The sequence below is a fragment of the Ochotona curzoniae genome, unplaced genomic scaffold (assembly GCF_017591425.1).
Source record: "Ochotona curzoniae isolate NIBS_2020 unplaced genomic scaffold, NIBS_Ocur_1.0 scaffold_3835, whole genome shotgun sequence".
NCBI classification, from domain to species: domain Eukaryota; kingdom Metazoa; phylum Chordata; class Mammalia; order Lagomorpha; family Ochotonidae; genus Ochotona; species Ochotona curzoniae.
The window spans coordinates 28797480-28817614 of record NW_024467114.1 but is presented as its reverse complement, the minus strand read 5'-3'; the positions used below and the strand labels follow the sequence as shown (position 1 = coordinate 28817614).

The window sequence follows — 20135 nt, the reverse complement described above, 5'->3', positions numbered from 1 at the left end:
AGCCAGTTACAACGGAAGAGAACAACCTGGTCCCTCCAGCTGCCACTAACCTTCCTCCCGAGAATTTGCTGGAGCTATGCACTCGGCTGCCTTGCTCCCGTCTGGTTTGGGGCCTACACGTCCGCGGGAGTCGGGGATCCTGCCCGCAGCACCAAATGCAACATGTGCTCTCCCTCGTAAAGATGTTCAATCAAGCTTCTCGCCTCCGCAGGCCACGCCCAGCACGGCGGTCCCCGCTCCGTTCTTTCACCTGATTGGCTAGTCTCCACGCCTCTCATCGCGTGACACCCCCCCGCCGGGCGCGATCCGATGACGACACAGTGGCGGGGCGCCTTAGGCTGCTCGTGGGCCGCGGTAGTGAGCGGCTCACCTTTGTGGACCCCGCTCGGCCATGCCGTCGCGATGACCGTCTGTCAGTTCTTCCTTCAGGGCCGGTGCCGCTTCGGAGAACGGTGCTGGAATGAACACCCCGGGGCCCGTGGGACGGGGGGCGGAGGACGGCAGCAGCTCCAGCAGCCGCCTTCGGGTAAGGCACTTCGTCCTCCTCCTCCTCCTCCCTCTCCTCCCTTCAGGCTGCACCCGAGGGCCTCCGGGGAACGCGGGCGTCCACCCTGGGGATGGGAGGGAACAGTCCGAGGGGCCCCTGACCCGCGCGGGTCGGGATCGGGGCCTGTCCACGCCATGGTATCCGCTGGGAGACTTTGGCCCTGGAAATCCGGTGTTTAGTGTCAGGACTGCCCTGGTGGGTGTGCGTGGATGGGGTGGGGGTCGACTCCGTCGCTACCCTGGCTTAGTTAACCCTTAAGTGTAGCCCCCCTTGACATATATGTGTGTGCGTGTGTATGTATATATGTATTTTTTTTTAAACTGATTTTCTCGTTTGTAAGCAGAGCCTAGGAAAAGTCGCCTTTGCATATCTAATTAGTCATAGACGTGTTAGCTGCAGGAAAAGGCGCTTGATTATAAAATTTGGCGCTCAGTTGGGAAGCTGAGAAGGGAAGGTTACTCCGGAGGACAGGATGGGGCGGGGAGCGCACTGACCTGCGCCTGCCTGGGGAAAGCTTTAGTCGATGGCCGTGTGTGTGTGTGTGTGTGTGTGTGTTGGCACACACACTTACGGGATGACCTCCTGCCTGGTCTCCCAGAAACCAGTCCCCATACATCCTCCACAGAGGGGGTCTGGTTGAACTATTGCGCGCCAGATACTTAGGGAGTGTTGCTGGCAGGGACAGCCGAACAGGGTACCTGATGTTGAGATGACCCTTGTCCTGCCCCCACCCCCACCCCACCGTGGAGGGATGAGGAAAGTGTCAAGGCGTCTGTCAGGTCAGTGTATCTATCGCCAGGCACAGACCAGTGTGTGTTTGGGATTTACACTGTGAATGGTGCAAGTGAGCGTGTGGGTACCCTGAGGGGTATCATCCCACAAGGGGTTTGGAAACTGTTAACCACTATTGGAGGGCTTTGGTCCTGCAGGCACCAATCTCTGTCTCCTTACATCATTATTAGCTAGTTTGGAGTTGGGTGGTGAGCTTGTGCAACTGGTCAAACCTCCCGTCTTCCTGCTATGTTTGATGGTGTGTTTCCTAACTGTCAGATATGAGGGAAATGACATCTCTTGTGAGGAAACAGGATTGAAGGCATAGGATCTGCGACAGTGTCAGCACAGAAAGTCCTGTTGGCTAATTTTGAAGTTTTTAAAAAAGACTTATTTGAGATCACAGCACAATTGCAAAAAAAAAAAAAGTTATTTGAAAGACAGAGTTTTATAGAGGGAAGGAGAGGCACAGAGAGATCCTCTGTCCACTGGTTCGCTCCCCAAACGGCCACAATGGCCAGAATTGAACTGATCAGAAGCCAGGAGCTGCTTCTGTGTCTACCATATGGGTACAAGGACCCAAACACTTGGACCATCCTTCCCTCCCTTCGCAGGCCATAAGCAGAGAGCTAGATGGGAAGTAGAGTAGCTGGGACTCGAACCAGTGCCCCAGGTGGAGGATCAGCATACTTACACCATGGTGTCAGCACCATATTTTGAAATTTGTAAGCATTAGTATTGATTCAGAGAACCTCTGTGCATTGGACTCATGTATAAATTACCTCTATAATCTCTCTGAAATTGATTTGTGGTGCTTTTCCAAGAAGCAAGACCAAGGCATATGTTTTTTTAAATATGATGATATAATCTTTTTTCTTTTTTTTAAAGATTTATTTTTATTGGAAAGGCAAACTACGGAGAGAAGGAGAGACAGAGAGAAAGATCTTGCATCTGCTGATTCACTCCCCAAGTGACTGCAGCAGCTAGAGCTGAAGGCAGGAGCCAGGAGCCAGGAGCTTCTTCTGGGTCTCCCACGCAGGTGCAGGGCCATCCTGCACTGCTTATCCAGGCCACAAGCAAGGAGCTGGATTCAGGAAGCAGCTGGGATACGAATTGGTAGACTTATGGGATCCTAGTGCAGGCAAGGCGAGGACTTTAGCCACTAGGCTATCACGTGCCAGGCCCAATGGTAGAATCTTAATTGTTTTCTTTCTCTTTTTTTTTTCCTTAATTTTTTGGTCATTTTCCAGCATTTTATCAGGCCTTATAGGAGCACACGCTGATAAAAACAGTTTTTTAGCCGCAAAAAGTTTGCATTGTAGATTGTAAACCCTGTGTGTACTCTACCATCAAGCATTTGCTTATTTAATAGATTTATGTCAGCTAAATCTTGTAACTGCTTTTCTGTGGATTTTCAGTCTTCTTATCAAACAAAACTTACAAAAGATACTTTATGATTTGTTGGTACTGTGCCTTGCCTTATAAATTGACCATGAAGTAATTGTCACTTACAGTGAGTGAAACCAAATCTTTGCCATAGTGCAAATTGTAGAGGTTTGAAAAGAGCAGTAGCCGGTAGGTTGTTAATCGCATTGTCTCCCATAGGCGGCAACAGACGCGGGTGGAATCCGCCAAGCCAGAGGTATTCCAGTGTCATCCAGCCATCCAGCTTTTCCAGGTCGGCGCCTTGGGGAGACAGCAGAGACCAGGAGCGTTCCTTCGATTCTGGCACTGCCACGGTCAGGAACAGGGGCTTCGGGCTGTCCGAGAACTCCTTTGCTTCGCTTGATACCCACGGGCAGGAAGATGAAAAGAAACTTCTGTAAGTGAGACCCCTCGGCAAAGTTAGTGCTCACTGGCTCATTGATTTCCAACATACCTACAGTGCTTTCTTGAAAAAGGAAATAACACACTGTTTAACAGTGAACAGGATGGGAGGCTCTGGGTCACATTGCAGCACAGTGCCCTTGTGGGGCTGCATGTGCTTCTCCCACTTCCTGCTGATCACGCTAGATTGTGAATATTTCCTCACCATTAGTCCTGTTGAAGTTCATGGTGAAGGGTGAGTTCTGTGTAAAATTGTGGTAGTTTAGAACAACTTGTAGACTTGGGCGCTCTCTGAGTTGTTGAAATACGTATCATGAACAGGTTGTACATGAGTTTCAAAATGTTTTGTGTTAGAATAAGTATCTTCCCAGTGTATTTTTTTAAAGATTTATTTATTGTTATTGAAAAGTCAGATATATAGAAAGAGAAGGAGAGACAGAAAGAAATATCTTCCGTCCGATGATTCACTCCCCAAGTGACCACAATGGCCAGTGGTGAGCTGATTCGAAGCCAGGAGCCATGAACTCTTCTGGGTCTCCCATGCAGGTACAGGTTACCAAGGCTTTGGGCCATCCTTGACTGCTTTCCCAGGCCACCATCAGGGAGCTGGATCATAAACTCTGATATGTCTTTTCAATAAAAATAAATAAGTCTTTGTAGAAAAAATTTATGATTCCATATTTCTTTTGTTTCTAGTTAGATACTAATCAATGTTGATGATAATTAACAAAGAAAAATTAGTGTTATGTATTTTATTATTTTTAGCTCTTTAAAAAGTGTTGTCTGTGGTAGTTAAGTATATTTCTTTTCTTTTTTTAAGATTTGTTTATTTATTTTTTTTTATTACAAAGTCAGATATACAGAGAGGAGGAGAGACAGAGATGAAGATCTTCTGTCCGATGATTCGCTCCCAAGTGACCGCAACGGCCAGTGCTGCGCTGATCCGAAGCTGGGAACCCGGAACCTCTTCCAGGTCTCCCATGCAGGTGCAGGGTCCCAAAGCTCTGGGCCATCCTCGAGTGCTTTCCCAGGCCACCATCAGGGAGCTGGATGGGAAGCGGAGCTGCTGGGATTAGAACAGGTGCCCATATGGGATCCCGGGGCGTTCAAGGTGAGGACTTTAGCCACTAGGCCACGCCGCCGGGCCAGTTGAATATATTTTTTAATAGTTCAGTGTTTTGAAAAAACCAAAAGTGCTAACATCTTGGGCAGTGTTGCGGCACTGCATGTTAAGCCTCTACTTATGACACCAGCATCCCATATGGGCACTGGCTTATGTTTGAGCTGCTTCACTTCTAATTCAGCTCCCTGCCAATGTGCCTGGGAAAGCAACAGGAGATGGCCAAAGTGCTTGGGTTCCGGCACCTCATGGGAGACCTGGCAGAAGCTTTGGGCTCCTGTTTTCAGTCTAGCCCCTGCAGTTGCACCCATTTGGGCAATGAACAAGCAAATGGAAGATCTTTCTGTTTCTCTCTCTGCAATTCTGCCTTCATACAAATAAAAATAAATCTTTAAAAAAAAAGTACAAGCTACTGACATTATAAACAACTTAGCCACAAAATATGGTGATTATTTTTTTTTAATTTGTATATGTTTTTATTTTATTTGAAAGGCAGAGAGAGACAGAGGTTTCTGTCTGCCTGTCCACTCCCCAGATGCAGCAGTCGGGGCTAGACTAGACCAAACCTAGGAGCTCGGAATCCACTCAGAATCTCAGTGGATTAGGTGGGCGGGACCTAAGGACGGGAGTCACCATGTGCTACCTCCCAGTGTGCGTATCAGCAGGAAGCTGGATTGGAAGTAGCTGCAACTCAGGCCAGGCCCTTCTCTGTGGGGTGTGGCCAGGCCACCAGGACAGGCCTTTAACTTCTGTGCCACATGCTCCGCCCCTGGAGATCCTGGATCTATATAAACTGCCTGAAAGAACATTCTTCAGAAAACACAGTGCAAGAAATCTAAAATTGCATGCTTAGTAGGACTTAACATTTCAGTCACTGGAAATTGTGCATATTGGAATGTTGGCAAGCTGTGAAAAAGATCTTGTACTCTTTTTTTATTTTTTTCTTTTTTCCAGGGAAGGAATTATAAAAGATATGATGGTTTGGAAGTCGTCAGGACAGTGGATGTTTTCTGTTTATTCACCAATAAAAAGGAAATCCAATATTTCAGGTAACTGAGAAATTAGATATTATAAAAATATGTTCTAAAACTGTTACTTTCCAAAATTAAGACTATGCCAAAAAAAGAAATCAATCACAAACTTAGCTGCCATTAGAGACTTTGGATATATAGTCTTCCTCTCAAATGTGCCCTTCCTCTTTTGTCCATGGTCCCTAAGCCCCTATGCCCTTCAGGCTTTTCCAGGCCCACTCAGTCCACTGAAGAAGCAACAGGTGCACAGCTGATGACAACTCATAATCAGCACCCAGTGGACCGGACTTCCACTGGGTCTCAGCCCTGCGCGTCTACTCACTGTGGATTCGTATCACAACACTCCTTCACCTAACAAATATGTACTGAATTTCTTTTTTGTGAGGGCATAAAGATGTGCAAGCTCCCTCTCTTGCCAAGCTTCTGTTCTTGAGGGAGAAAATCAAGAGGTAATTTCACATAGTGCTATTTCTATAAGGAAAGTAACATGTTAAGACTGTAACCCATTGAAGTGTTAGTACTTAATTAGTACTAAAACATTCGGTCTTGATCAGTTTAGCATTAAGCATAGCTAACAGCCCAAAGTAGTGATTCTCAAATATGGCATCTGGGTTGTCAGGGAAAATATAGGACATCCTGTTACATTTAAACTTCTCCTACACAGAGAATAATATGTATATGTTCACTCCAGAATGTAAAAAAGTATTTGCTGTATGTGTAAAACTCAAATTTAATTGGGTATCCTTTTTGGGGATAGGTTGTGGGGAGTGTTGGTTTCTGAATGTGGCAACCCTAACCCTGAGAACCCTTAAGGGGCTAGATGAGTTCAGAACGGTTTTCCCTATTGTTTTCAGTATTGTTGACCAAAGCACTGGTAGATACCTGTCAGATTTCATCAGACTGCATGCGGTGTGTAGCGGTCAGAGCAAAACATGTTAAGTGTTTTTTGAACTCCATAACGTCCTTGAGGAAGGCTGATAAGTGATTGATGTTAAATCTGGACCCAGGACTGTGGAACTTTAAAACAGTTCTCTGTGTCACCAGTGGGAGGCACACAGGCGCCTGTGTCCAGTGTGCGAGTGTCGAGGCAGTTCTCAGGTAGACACCCGTGACTGTTAGCCGAGCTAGCAGCTTTCCTGATGCTTCTTTGTAATGCTGACAGCTGTGGTAATTCAGACATGGGTAGTTGGCAGGCATGTTCTTAGAAAATGAGGTGAGCCAGTGCCTTCAGAGAAACAACTGACAGTGGCAGATGCCAGGAACATAATGCAAGCTTTTCGAGCAAAACTGGACCCATCCCATCAAGAACTCTCCTGTCACTCTGAGCATGGGAATTCCTCAATTCTTGTAGTCTCTTCTGTTGAGGTGAATGAGATGAGCAGATGTGAATCTTTGGGTACTAACGACATGCGCCAACATTCGTAAGTTCTGCTTAGCTCAATGCATTTCCCCAGGGACCCCTGCGAGATGTTTCAGACTTCGGCCAGGCTGAAAATCCATTCTATTTACAAGATAAGCAGTGAATTTTATTTTTATTTCAAAAGCAGAATTACAGAGAGATGTAATGGATGTGGGGGCCCAAGGGATCATGAGCAGGGAGCTGGATCAGAAGTGGAGCAGCCAAGACACAAACCAGTGTCCATATAGGATAGGACTGGCACTGCAGATGGAAGCTTAAGATGCTACACCACAGCACCAGCCCCAAACCATTGGATTTTAATATAAGAATATTAAGAGTCTTAGTATGGTTTGAGTCCATTTTATAGCTAACCTTTAAAAAAACTACCATTTGTCGAGTTTTGCTGTAGTGTCGGAGAATACCCATAGTGTGCTACGTCTTCCTTCTCCTTCTCCAGCTGCATGTCTGAGTCCAGATTTTCTTCATACACTCCAGCCAGAACAGCACCTGGCAACAGTGAAAGCAGGGGTGTGTCTAGGATTCCAGCCGTCCTCTGTTAGCCGAACAGTGCCATTCATCTCACCAAATATTTTTGTTTTGGAAAATGGATTTTTCGTTTAAGTAGATGTGAACTGATTTCTTTTAAATGAATTAGCAAATATTTTCCAGATTCCTCAGTTTATATAATGAAAACCTAGAGCTTTGGGGTCTTTGTGGGTTTTCTTCTTGGTGGTTTTTAAGAACGTGATGGATCTTGAAGCCAAAGTTTTTAGTGCTGTTGTCCTTAGGCATCTGTTGTTTAGAGTAAGCTGGTTTGCTGTGCACGTGGAGTGATGCCATGTTTGTATTACCCTTGCAAGTTGGGGAAATAGATTGTTTCTCAGCCTTTTGACTAAGACTGAGTGAAGAATCGAGAAAGTAGAACCAAACTACTAATCGTGTTCTGTGGTTCAGAGGCAGAACCCTGGTCAAGCATGGCTGGGAGCTATGGAAAGTGCCACGGGAGGCAGTGTGCGTTTAGACGGAGTGGTCAGCCATTCCTGCAAGGTGGCCTTGGGGCTGAGTCCTGCGATGGGACGGTAGTGGCCGTGGGAAGATTTGGAGAGGACATCCCAGTGCAGCTGGGCAGAGGCCCTGGGAAGAAACCAAAGTGGCCATGTTTGAGGACTGCTGAGGCCTGGGTCACTGAAGGAGGAGTCAGCAAGGCTGGTGGGAACAGGGCCTGGGGTACCAGAGGAAGCCAGGGACCAGACCTCAATGGGCCTCGTGGTACTGGCAGGCAGCCATGCAGTGCCTTAGGCAGCAGAGAGGTAAACATTAGAAAAACCCTGTCCAGACTTTGTGAAAACAAAAATGATATTCTGGCAGCATACATACACAAATATGTGAATATAAATTCAGGACCACAATCTAGCTTTTTATCTCTGAAATGAACATCCTTATACATAACACACTATATTTATGTATATATTTATTTTCAGAGGCTAAGTCCTAGAAATGAAGTGACAAGTCAGAGAACGTGAACAGTTTAAAAAGGGTTACCTTTTTTCCTCCTTGGAAATCAAAGTTACAAAGAGAGAGTGGGGAGTGAGAGGTTTTCCATGTGCTGGTTCACTCCCCACATGGCCACAACTGCCAATGCTAAGCCAGTGTGAAGCCAGGAGCTTCTTCCAGGTCTTACATGTGGATGTAGGCTTTCAAGAACTTGAGCCATCCTCCGCTGCTTTCCCAGGCCGTTCGCAGGGAGCTGCATCAAAAGTGGAACAGCCTGGACTTGAACTTCTGTCACCACAGGTGGAAGATGTACCTGCTAGACTACCATGCTAGCCCCTAGAGAGTATGAGCTTATTAAGACTGGTGAAGTTCATTGACAGCTTTCCCCCAGAAAAACTGTTCTATTCCCTCAACAGCAATTTAAGGAACTATGTATTCCCCATATTTCTGAATAACAATAAATATGTCTTTTTTCATTTTTGCTAGTCTGAAAAAGAGTGCATTTTATTTTTCTTTTAAGTTGCATTTTAAATTTGACTATTTCGCTTATTTACTCTGTTTATTTTGGCAAATTGGCTGTTCATTCTTGTCCACCATCATTTGCTTTTCTTACTGATTGGTAAGAGCTGTTTACACATTGACCCTGGCTCTTAGGTTGCAAGTATGGTTTTCTGAGTTTACTATTTGTCATTTCATTTTGCTAATTGTGGTTTCTGACACTGTTTCTAGCCAGAAGTGTGAATGTATATGTTTCCAAATATTTTTCCTTATTATTTCTGCTTCATTTATCTTGAGAAAATTCTCCCTCACTCAAAAGATCAAATAACCCAGTCTGTTTTGTTCTAATTCTATAATTGACTAATCCTTAGATGGATGATAGGTTTTGAGATTTTTCTTATGCTTAATGAAAATTTTCTAACAAATCAGCATTAGCATATTTTTCTTGTCTAATGGCTCTAGCTTTACTATCCAAATTATTAAAATTGATCTTAAGGATTCCAATTGATTCCTCACTTCAGGTTTTACAGACATATCACCAGAGGAGTTGAGGCTTGAATACCATAACTTCTTAACCAGCAATAACTTACAGAGTTATGTAAGTCTGTTTCCTCTTCATCATCCCCCTCAATGGCAGATGAGCTGTGAGTTCCTTTGTCTGTAGTGGCTTGCTTGTGTTTTGGCAGAGTTGCTGAGATCTAGATTTTTGTTTTTGTTTTTTTTAGAACAAGGCTAAGTACTTCCTTTGAAAACTGTTGATTATGTAAAATGATGTTATATTTTGACAGTAGTGACTAGGAATATCATTTTTGTTAAAATTGAATTAGCCACAGCCTAAAAATCAAATTCTTTCAACATTTGACAGACATGCATTAAGGAATCTTTTACGAGCAACTCCCCTGATGAATCAAAAAAAAATGCTAAATAGGATGCAGTCCATCATGTACAGATAAACATCATCACATCAGATTGAAAAATAAATAAAAATATAGGCTTGAGCAAGTTGGATTTCCTAAAGGACACAGTATGAGTTTGTGCTTTTTTATTGTCTGGCCATGGTCATGCATTCAGCTAGTACTCATGTTGGACTCCCGTCCGAGGATAGCCCACTCCGCTCCCGAGAACTTGTGCGCGTTGCCAGGTGCTGTGAGGGGTGGACGGACAGGGGCAGGGGAGTGGCCTTAGGCAGGTGCTGTGAGGGGTGGATGGACAGGGGCAGGGGAGCAGCTGCAGCAGGGCAGGGCAGGCCAGTGCAGGTTGTGCAAGTTACCCACCTGAGAACTGTTAAAGAAACTTGCCCAGATTTTGATGTTATTGAAGAAATTAACTGATACACTAAGTACTGAGTCATTATTTTTCTGTCTTCTCTCTTCAGCTAAATTCTGTGCAGCAATTAGTTAATCAGTGGAGCAACAGGGTAGATGAGCTGAAAACTATCAATGCCTCGACCAAAGCAGCCCTGGTGAGTAGTGGGCGTTTCTGCAGGGAGGGAGCTTGCCTGTTGGCTTTGGGGCAGAGGACACTTCTCCTTGGGTTTGGGGAGCAAATCAGACGTTGTGTGTCAAGAGGTTTTTTGTTTGTTTGTTTGTTTGTTTGTTTTTTGCAATCTTTCATAGTTAATTAGGGTAAAAAGTTTCCATGGCTATAGGAAAGTGGGTAAGACTATTATTTCCATATTGTTTCCTTCATGTTTAAAGGGGGGTGTTAAGGGAGAAGGTCGACCTGATTTCCCACCCTCTCCAAGTCCTGGATGTAGGGTATGCTCCGAGGTTCTTGCTCAAGTGGTTTTGATAGTTCACCAGTTAGGAATTGCTGCCAATCCTGCTACTCCAAGCACTATGAGGTCTTTGAAGAATCCACTGATTGACATAGTCCAGCATAGAGTCTCTGTTTGCCCCATATTTCGCTGCCAACATATAGCTGAGATGGTTGATTGACCTGTTCTGTCTTCTCTCTTTTCTTGGTTTGGGTTCTGAGTCCAGCATTCCAATTGGGGAGAACTCCAAAGAAACTTTGTAGGAGGTGTTCTCAGACCAGATTCTTGTATGTACTAGCAAGTACAGGGCCCGGCACAGTCCATCACCCTGATCAGCTGATGGTTGCAATCACTGGTTTGGTGCTGTTTTCAGTCCAGACTTCCACTGGTACCAATGGGTGTTGCAGTCCAGCCTGGTTCTGCCCAGCACATACTCGGCCCTCACATAAACAAGTGGGAGCTGCAGCCTAGTTGGAGCGACCCACAAGAACCCCCAGCAGGCCCACCCCCTACCCTGGTTTGCCAGTATGTGTAGCAGTAGTCCAGTCTGTCCCACACTCCATTCCACCCCAGCCCCTGTCCTGGTTTTCATGCCCTCTTGTGGGAGTGGTAACCCAAGAGGGAGGAGCCGACTATTTCCCTCCCAGGCCTCTCCCACTCCCAGATTATGCTCTCTCCAGGCAGTTCTGTGGTTTGACTTGACAAAACTAGCCCCCAGTGCCAGCTTCTGCCAGCTCATGCTGTGGTTAAGCCCAAACAACCCTCACCCACTCTAATTTTGTGTGCACCAGTAGGAATAATCAGCCCAGCCTGGCTTTTCCCTGATCTAGTCCACATGAGGCGCACAGGTCTTGTAGCCCTGCTTAGTCTGGTCTGCCCCCACCCCAGCTCATGCTCTCCAGTGGGAATAGCTGTCCAGCAAAGGAACCCTCCCTTATTCCCCTGCTGGCTCAATCCCCTCCCTTCCTGGTCCTCACACATGCTGGTTGGGCGCTGTGGTCACATCTGGTATAGGCAACCTCACCTTGGCATTCCATATTGTGCACTAGTTTGTGTGGCGACCAAACCCGGCTCGACCCACACTGTTCTGGTGCTTGGCTTTGCCAGTGGATGATGTGAACTGATTCAGCCTGGTCTTCCCCCGACCCATGCCAAATGTATGCCAGTGGGTAACTTGCCATGGCCTGTTCTGGGCTGTTTCCTATCATGTTTCTTGCGCTTACCTGTTGGATCTGTGTCCTGCCAGAGGAGTTGCCCAGGCTCCTCCATCAGAATATCTCCCCATGCCAGATTTTGCGCATAACAGTGGGTCCATGAGCCAGCCCTATTCAGTTCACCTCCTGTCCTAGCAAGAACAGTGGCTTTTCCTGACTGGCCTTCAACCCAAACTGGTCCTTGCTGTTGGATGTTTCAGCCCAGCCATGGCTCATCCATACCCACATATGGTTTGCACCTGGCTCAGTAGGGGTTGAGACCTTGCCTAGTCCATCGCACATCTACCCTTGTCCTCCAGGACACCAGAGGGTATTGGAGTCTGGCCCGGTTCAGTGTACCAAATCCCAGTCCACACTTGTGCCAAGGGAGACTACAACCATTTCCCGTTCAGAAGGCAGCCCCGATTCCAGCCTACACGCCCCTCGGTGGGAACCTCAACCCAGCTAGCATTGTCCCCTTAGCTCACCAACCAGGCCTGTTCCCAGCCATAGATCACGCGTATGCCAGTGGTTGCTCTGACTTAGCTTGGCTCAGCCCCTCACCTGTCCAGACATCTGTCTTAGACACTGTGGCTTAGAGTTCCTGGCTCATGTAGACCAGTAGGTCCAAGAGCCTAGCTCGGCATGAACTGTGCTCCCTCCTGGTCTCTAGTTTCGCTTGTGAGCTAAGGTTTGCTCAGTCCTGCCCGGTCCACCCTGTTCCATTACCAATTGACACATTACCCAGCTGTTGGAGCTACTTTTCCCAGCTTGTCTGACCCCCAGGTCTGGACCACGTGTGTCAAGAATTATAACACACACGTCCCCAAGATCGTGCCCTTGAGCATCAGGTCCTGGAATTTGCTTCCAGATAGGAAGCAGAGATGATTGTCACAGAGCCATGGCCCGGACTGGAACATGTTGCCTCTTCTGTTTCTGTCGATCAAACTGCAGTCTTTCTACCGCTGTAAAAATCCCTTGAGAACTTTATTCTAAAACAACTTTATATTTCTAATTTTAGTCATTCCAATTCCTCTGGCATGATTCTGCTCTAAAAGACCCAGGAGTAGCGTCTGCCTCCCATAGCAGCTGGCGGATGGGCCCAGCATCCTGCAGCTTCCAGAAACGAGTGCTTCTGGCCAGCTCTGATGCTCCTTTCTGTCACCTTCAGTTGTAGCTGTGCCATGGAGCTCTAGTGAGGTGTCTGGAAGTAGTCTGTCCCAGATGAGAGGTGGCCGTGGCCAGCACGGATGGGGCTGCTACACAGACTCCCCAGGGCCTCTGCTCCTAGCTCATGTCCTGGGGTCCCTCCATAGGTGAGGACCTGGGACAGGGCACCCACAGTGGGCATGACACATACACTGGCCCATGCCTTCCTCACCTAAGTGGTGGCTGCTCTGTGGCTAGCTTGTCTGTGTGGTCCTGAGGGTCAACAAGGAGAAGAACCAAACCAAAAAGAAAGTGTACAATGGCTTGTTTCCATTTCTGTGGAACTCCAGAAAAGGCAAATGTCAGCTGTGGTGACAACAGGAGAGTGCTGGCTGGAGCTAAGGTAGTTGGCTGGGAGGGGACAGTTTTAGGACTTTTTAGGGGTGACAGAAATATCCTCATGTTGATTGTGGTAGTTTGTTAAAACTCACTGAAATAGATCCATAAAAAGGGTGCATTGTGCTGTGTTTAAACTATACCTCATAAGTAGAGTTAATTTTACTATTGCTCTTGGGGCTTCCAAATAAGAGGTGCAGTGTCTGCTTAGTGTGACCAGGGCAGGCTTCCTGGAGTAAGAAGTCAGGAAAGAAGCTCCTAGAGAGGGGACTGGGGTTTCAGCGATGCAAGACATCCTTAAAGCAGGGATGGTGAGACCAGGAAGTTTTCCAAGGAAAAAGAAATATGCCATGAACTTTTCTGGTGACTTTTTGATAATATTGTTGTAGTCAAGCATTAAATTTCATCCCTTAGAGGTCTCTCTCTCTCTCTCTCTCTTGTCTAGATTTCTTAGTAAATGTAATTCTTCCCTTATAACATAGATACCAACATAGACTATTAATAATCTTTTCCTGAGGGCTGGTGGTATAGTGCAGCAGGTTAAGCCATCACATGCAAACCAGAGTGCCAGTTTGAGGCCCAGCTGCTCTGCCTCCCACACATCTGCTGCCGTTGCACCTGGGAAGGCGGCACAGTGCAGTTCCTTGGGCTGTCAGTGGGTACAAGGCGCCAGGCTGGCCCAGCCCTTGCTCTTGCCACCATTTGCTTGGGGAGTGTGAGTATTCAACAATGGAAGATCTCTCTGTCCTGGCCTCCCATCTTTGTTTCAAATAAGTAGATAGAGTGTGTGTGTGTGTGTGTGTGTGTGTGTGCGCCCATCCTTTAGGGGAGCAGGAGGCTAATCTAGCAGCTAAAATGCCTGACTGGGCCCCGCCTCCCAGGCCCTGCCTTTGATTCCCAGCTCTGGCTCTGGACTCCAGCTTCCTGCCTGTGCAAACCCTGGGAGGCAACAATCATAGCTCAGGTAATCATTCTGCCTCCTGTCACCCAAAGAGATACCTGGGTTGCATTTTCTGCACCTAGTCTCAGCTCTAGACCAACCCAGGCATTGCAGGCTTTTGAGAACTGAACCAATGAATGTGAGCTCTTGCTGTCTCCCAGATAAACTTAAAATAAATCAGTACGTAACTAAGAATAAGATAATTTCATGATTTTATGTGCTCATTGTAAAAAATTAGAAAAAAAAAAAATTAAGTGTAGCTAAGAGCCTGGTGCAGTAATGTAGTGGCTAAAGTCCTTGCCTTGCACGTGCCAGAATCCCATATGGGCGCTGGTTTGTTTCCTGGATGTTCCACTTCCCATCCAGCTTCCTGCTTGTGGCCTGGGAAAGAGGATGGCCCAAAGCCTTGGGACCCTGCACCCGTGTGGGCGATCCAGAGGAAGCTCCAAGCTCCTGGCCTCAGATCGGCTCAGCTCCAGCTGTTGCGGCCACTTGGAGAGTGAATCAGCAGACAAAAGATCTTCTTTTCTGTCCCTCATCTTTGTATATCTGACTTTCCAGTTAGGATAAGTAAATCTTAAAAAAAGGCATGCCAAAAATCACTCAGGGATTGGCTCTGTGGTATAGTGTGTTAAGCTGCCAGCTGCTGCGCCTTCCATTCAGCTTCCTGTTAATGTTTAGCCTGGGAAAGCAGGGGAAGGTGACTCTAGTCACTGAGCCCCTACCACCACATAGAAGGCCTGGATTCAGTTCCAGATTCCTGGTTTCAGCCTTGCCAACCCTGGCATTCTAGGAGTGAACCGGCCGATGGAAGGTAGATCTCTTTCTGTCTCACTCCCCCTCCCTGTCCCTCTCCCTTTGTTTCTCTCCGTGTGTGTGTGTGTCTCCCTCTCTGTCTTTCAAATATATATTTCTTAGACATTAATCATTTATCAGCTAGAAAAGCACCATTAACTTACTGATATGCATCTTTCTAAGCAAAGATTACTGATATAATCTTTCTAAGCAAAATTATATCATTAGTAGCTAAAATTACACTGTTTATTCAGTTGTAGCTGCCCTTTTCAACATCACATTATGGGCATTTAACTTCACACTAAGCCATCTGGTCATCTCCATGCCTTTCTTGAGAGAGCTGGAGACAGATCAGCAGGCTGACTGACTCCCCACACCTCTGCAGTGGGCCAGGCTGAGCCAGACTGCAGCTGGGAGCTGGGAACTCCATCCAGGTCTCCCGCGTGGCTGGCACCTGTCGCCTCCCAGGGTTCAGGAAGCTGAAATCTCCTAGCAGAATGGGTGTCAGACCCAGGCATTTCCACATGGGATTAAAGCACCCGAGCCAACAAGCTAACCACTAGGCTAAACATCCAGCCCATAACTTCAAGTTTTCTTTATTAAAGGTTTATTTGTAAACTGAAACGCAGAGGTGCAGAGGGGAGGAGAGACACTTTTATGTACCGAGTCACTGAGCTGAGCTGCTCAGTGTGGAGGAAAGGTGCTGGAGTTCCTCCGCAGGCCCTTTATTCCTTGTGTGCTTTTTCACAGCTCTCTGATACAAAGGATGGAATGAGTGAAGCAGCACCTGCATTGGGCTTTGGCAGTAGCCAGACGACTTTCGGGTCACCTGGTAAGTGGCAAGATTCACAGCTTCACTGATTTAGAAAAGCAACCTCAAGGGCTTCCAGTTCCAAAGCCTGGATGACGTCTGGGAAGCCAGCATGTTGAAGAGCTGGCTGCTTCATCCAGCAGTTATGAGGGATGCCCACAATGGACAGGGGTCTGAGAGAGTCCGCAGCCCACGCTTTAGACATAGTGCAGGAATGACCTCAGAGTTTCACGGGAATCCATAGCTAAGGTCGTGGCACTTCCGGGAGCTTTCTCATTGCTGGGTACACTGGCACAGCACTGTCATATGACAGCTCCTGTGAGATGGGGTGGCATCTTCCTCTTTGGGGTGACAAGCTGCAAATGGAAGCCCCACCCCCAGTCCCTGAGCTTTTCCCTGGGGTTGGGGTCAGTCTCGGTGGACATGAGACAATGTAGCAAAAGAGACAGGGCTGAGGAGTGTGGTGGGTTCACTTTCCAGTCAGCTGCTCCACCTGCAAGCACCAAGCATGGCAGAAGTGAAGCCTGAAAGAAGTGGTGTCTCCGTGTTTTCCAACTGTAATGAGTGTTTCCCCTGTATTTTGTAGGTTTTCCCGTGAAAAGCAGCAGTGATAATGCTCAGGCCTTTAACTTTAAGCTCAGTTCTGGATTTGGCACCACCCCCTCGGGAGGCCCTGCAGTGTTTGGGGGTCCTCCAGCCTTTGGGGTGGGCCCTGCTGCTGGCGCTGCCTCCACACCCTCCTTTGGGTTTGGGAAGCCCGAAGTCACATCCGCTGCTGCCTTCTCTTTTAAAAGCCCCACAGCTTCCAACTTGCAGTCACCAGGTTTTTCGGGATTTGCAGCGTCCTCAGCGGCAGGCGCTGGCGGAGCGCCCGGAGCCCCTGCCTTCGGTAGCAGCGCGTCTGCAGCTGGTTTCGGTCAGGTGGGCTCGCAGTCGCACGCTGCCTTTTCCAAGCCATCCAGCAACATCTTTGGCAGCAGCAGCTCCTCCTTCTCCCTCCCAGCCTCAAATGCCACTGTCGCGACAGACAACACGCTGTTCACACCCAAGGACCAGCTCACCACAGAAGAACTGGAGCAGTTCCAGTCTAGGAAGTTTACTTTGGGAAAAATCCCGCTGAAGCCGCCACCCCTGGAGCTTCTAAATATTTAAAAGATGCAATTGCATACAGACAAGAATGTCTTCAGTTATTTTGAGTGGTTCACATAAACACATACATGTATGTTAGACATACACATATGAACAGGGAATAAATAAACTTACAAATAACTTCGGGGGGTTTGAATTTTAACTTGTCTAAAAGTATTTAAGTAAAGCAACAAACATACTTGGCAAGGAAGGGAAATTTTGTACTATAATTATGAATACAGCTGAAAAACTATGAAATGAATAAAGTACTTGTCTGCTGTCTACCATATGGCAGACTCACCCTTTCAAATGTGCTTTTGTTTCTCGGGGAAGGTGATGATCGTTAGGGAAACACTCAGATGTTTAGCTTACTTGTGGAATGTGCATCAGTAGCAGGACTTCGTGTAAGGAATCAGACAGCAATAGCCATTTTTGTTTTTTTTTAAAGATTTATTTTTATTATTTTTTCATTGGAAAGGCGGATATACAGAGAGGAGAGACAGAGGAAGATCTTCCGTCCGATGATTCACTCCCCAAGTGAGCGCAACGGGCCGATACTATGCCGATCCGAAGCCAGGAGCCTCTTCCGGGTCTCCCGCGCGGGTGCAGGTTCCCAAAGCTTTGGGCCGTCCTCGACTGTTCTCCCAGGCCACAGGCAGGGAGCTGGAAGGGAAGCGGGGCTGCCGGGATTAGAACCGGCGCCCATATGGGATCCCGGGCGTGCAAGGCAAGGACCTTTAACCACTTGCGCCACCGCGCCGGGCCCAGCAATAGCCATTTTTAATCTCAGGAGTGATGACAGCATGCATTTTTCAGACCCAGGGAGAATTCACCCTTCATTATTTCATTCCCCTCTCGAGGACTGCCATTCACATGAGGTTTCTTCCGTAGCTTTGGGCTGATTTTGAACTTGGCTTCGTTCTCACTTGGCTATTGCTCACAGTAGTCATCAGGTGGCAGGCTTGTGAAAGGAACAGAGTGAATGAGCAGTATGTGTGTGGTGGGGTCAGCTCTCTGGCTGCTGTGCCCCGGGCTGCTGCTAAGATTCCAAGACAGGTTTAGGCCTCCCTGCGTGCTCAAGCAAGGCCTGGATGCTGAGTCAACGCTCGGGTGCCACAATTCCTGTGCTTGCGAGGGCAGTTTCCTGCCATGGGTCTGGTATTGTGCTGGTAGGTTGAAGCAAAACATCATACCCAGTAGGGGATATCCCATCCAACCTCAGCAGATCCAAGTCCCCTGGCACACCTCTTGAAGAACTGTCCTGAAATTCCCGTGTGTAGGATAGGACCTACAGCTGGGATATGTTTGCTTTTTGTTGCTGTGGTTTCTTTTTAATAAATGTTCAGGGTAGCTTAATAATGGCGAACAACCCATTGTCTATCAGTGTGAACAGATATATTGTGGTGTGTCCCTTAAACAAAAGAGGGGTTAGTGATAAAGCAATGTGGATCAGTATTAATCATGTTGAGCAGAAGGAGTCAGACCCCATGAAAAAGAAATGTAACATATAATCTGTAGAATGTGACTTGGTGATTGCCTGGAAGACTGGGGTGGGGAGGGCCGGGCTTCTTAAAGAAACCAGAGGCAGCTTTGGGGATGATGGTCAGGTTCACCGTCTTCATTGCAGTTGGCTTCATGAATGGATACGTATGTCAAAACTCATTAAATTGTATGCTTTAAATATATTGTGCCTAAAGTATACCTCAATAAAACTATATAACAATGAACTAAATTTAAATAACATGTGGAAAAGGGGGAAGAGTACCTTAACACGTAGTCTAGCAATTCCACTTCTGGGTTAAACCAAAGGAACGGAAAGCAAGGAAAGATCTGCACACCTGTGTCTTCACAGCAGCCAAGTAGAGTCAGGTGAACTGAGCCGGGAAATGGCGAGCATTCGCTGACTTCATCCTGGGCTAGCATCACAGATCTAGAGGAGGGTGTGAAATTGAGAGAAGCTGTAGCTGGTAAGCAGCCAAGAAACCTTGGCCATGGCCTTGACAGGGTTTTAAGACCTCCTTAAGCCCTAGATTTTTGGAACTGTTGCCAGGCTGTTGGGTTTTGAAACAAAAAATGCACTCCTGATGATTTAGGGTTGGCTTCCAAAGCAAGTTTTCATTGGGCGTTGTGACCTGGGGAGGGTTTTGGAAGATGTGGGTGTTGAGACTTTCCCACTGTTCTAGTGTGAAGCTGGTTCTACTGCAGCTTACAGTTGGTGCATTTGTGTGTGAAGAGTTCACTGGGGCTTTGGTCCTTTAACGTGAGAACAGCCCTAAGGCAGCAGACTGCAGGAGGACTCACCACCAGTATCCTAGAGCACAGGGGCAGTCAAACTCGAGCCTTTTAGAGGCCTGATGGAATCCACCTGTGACTCCTTAGGAGTCAAGCCTACCTGCCTCCATTAAAAAAAAAAAAAAAAAAGGCAGGGTGTGTGTGTATAAGAAGGCATTACTTGAATTATCAGCTGTTTCAGAAACCACTTCTTAGTTGTTTCTGTAAATCAGTGGCTCCTAGACATGGTCCCGTGTCAGAAAAGGGTGGCCCGGTTTGGATGGTCACTCGTCAGTATTACAGGCCCATCCAGTGCAAATGCTACCCCAGTGCATCTATCCTAGCAACACCTGTGCAGTGGCTCGAGCTCAGGCCCTGAGGGATTGCAAGAAGTCGCAGACAGCGGGGTGAGATCTCTCACGGAGCTCATCGCCAAAGAGGAAGGGGAGCAAGGACAGGAACCTACGCACAGATTCAGACGGTAACAGGTAAGGAAAGTCACTGCAAGATGTCAGCATGCTGTGAGGGATTTACCTGCGGGTTAACTTGCAGGGGCAAAGCACACTAGCAGTTCTGACGGGGAAGTGGAGTCCCGATGAGAAGGGGCAGCAGCTGACGCAGCAAAGAGGCGCCTGGGAAGGTGAAAAGCTCTTGCTCTCCTAGGGAAACTTTAGTAGGTGGACAAAATTGGACAGCTTGCCTAGTCTAAGCCTTTTCTCTATCACCTAGCAATTGTGTGAAGACTAAATGAAAAGAATCTAAAGTGCCTAGCAAAGAGACTTGCTTGATACTGTCATTCAGTTAGAATATTTAATATAATTGAAGTTACATAGAGGGGTGGGCACCATGGTGTAGTACGCTAAGCCTGAGGTACTGGCCTCCCATATGGGTGCTGGTTCAAGTCCCAGCTGCTCCACTTCTGATTCAGCTCCCTAATAATGTACCTGGAAAAGCAACACAAGATGGCCCAAGTCCTCGGGTCCCTGCACTCACACAGGAGACCTAGAAG

General features: G+C 47.2%; 1 protein-coding gene across 2 annotated transcripts; it reads left to right on the top strand.

Annotated features, from left to right (window-relative positions):
• Nucleotides 1-338: 338 nt before the first annotated feature.
• Nucleotides 339-17139, top strand: NUP42 (nucleoporin 42). Of its 2 annotated transcripts, none has more exons than XM_040964981.1 (7): nucleotides 339-526; nucleotides 2924-3140; nucleotides 5220-5314; nucleotides 9209-9285; nucleotides 10063-10140; nucleotides 15667-15748; nucleotides 16314-17139. In XM_040964981.1, exons 1-7 carry the CDS (start codon nucleotides 403-405, stop codon nucleotides 16877-16879), a joined length of 1239 nt encoding a protein of 412 aa, XP_040820915.1. In that variant the 5' UTR covers nucleotides 339-402; the 3' UTR covers nucleotides 16880-17139. The 2 variants fall into 2 exon arrangements, with proteins under 2 accessions (XP_040820915.1, XP_040820914.1); XM_040964980.1 differs by having other exon boundaries at nucleotides 10063-10149.
• The last annotated feature ends 2996 nt before the right edge of the window (nucleotides 17140-20135 follow it).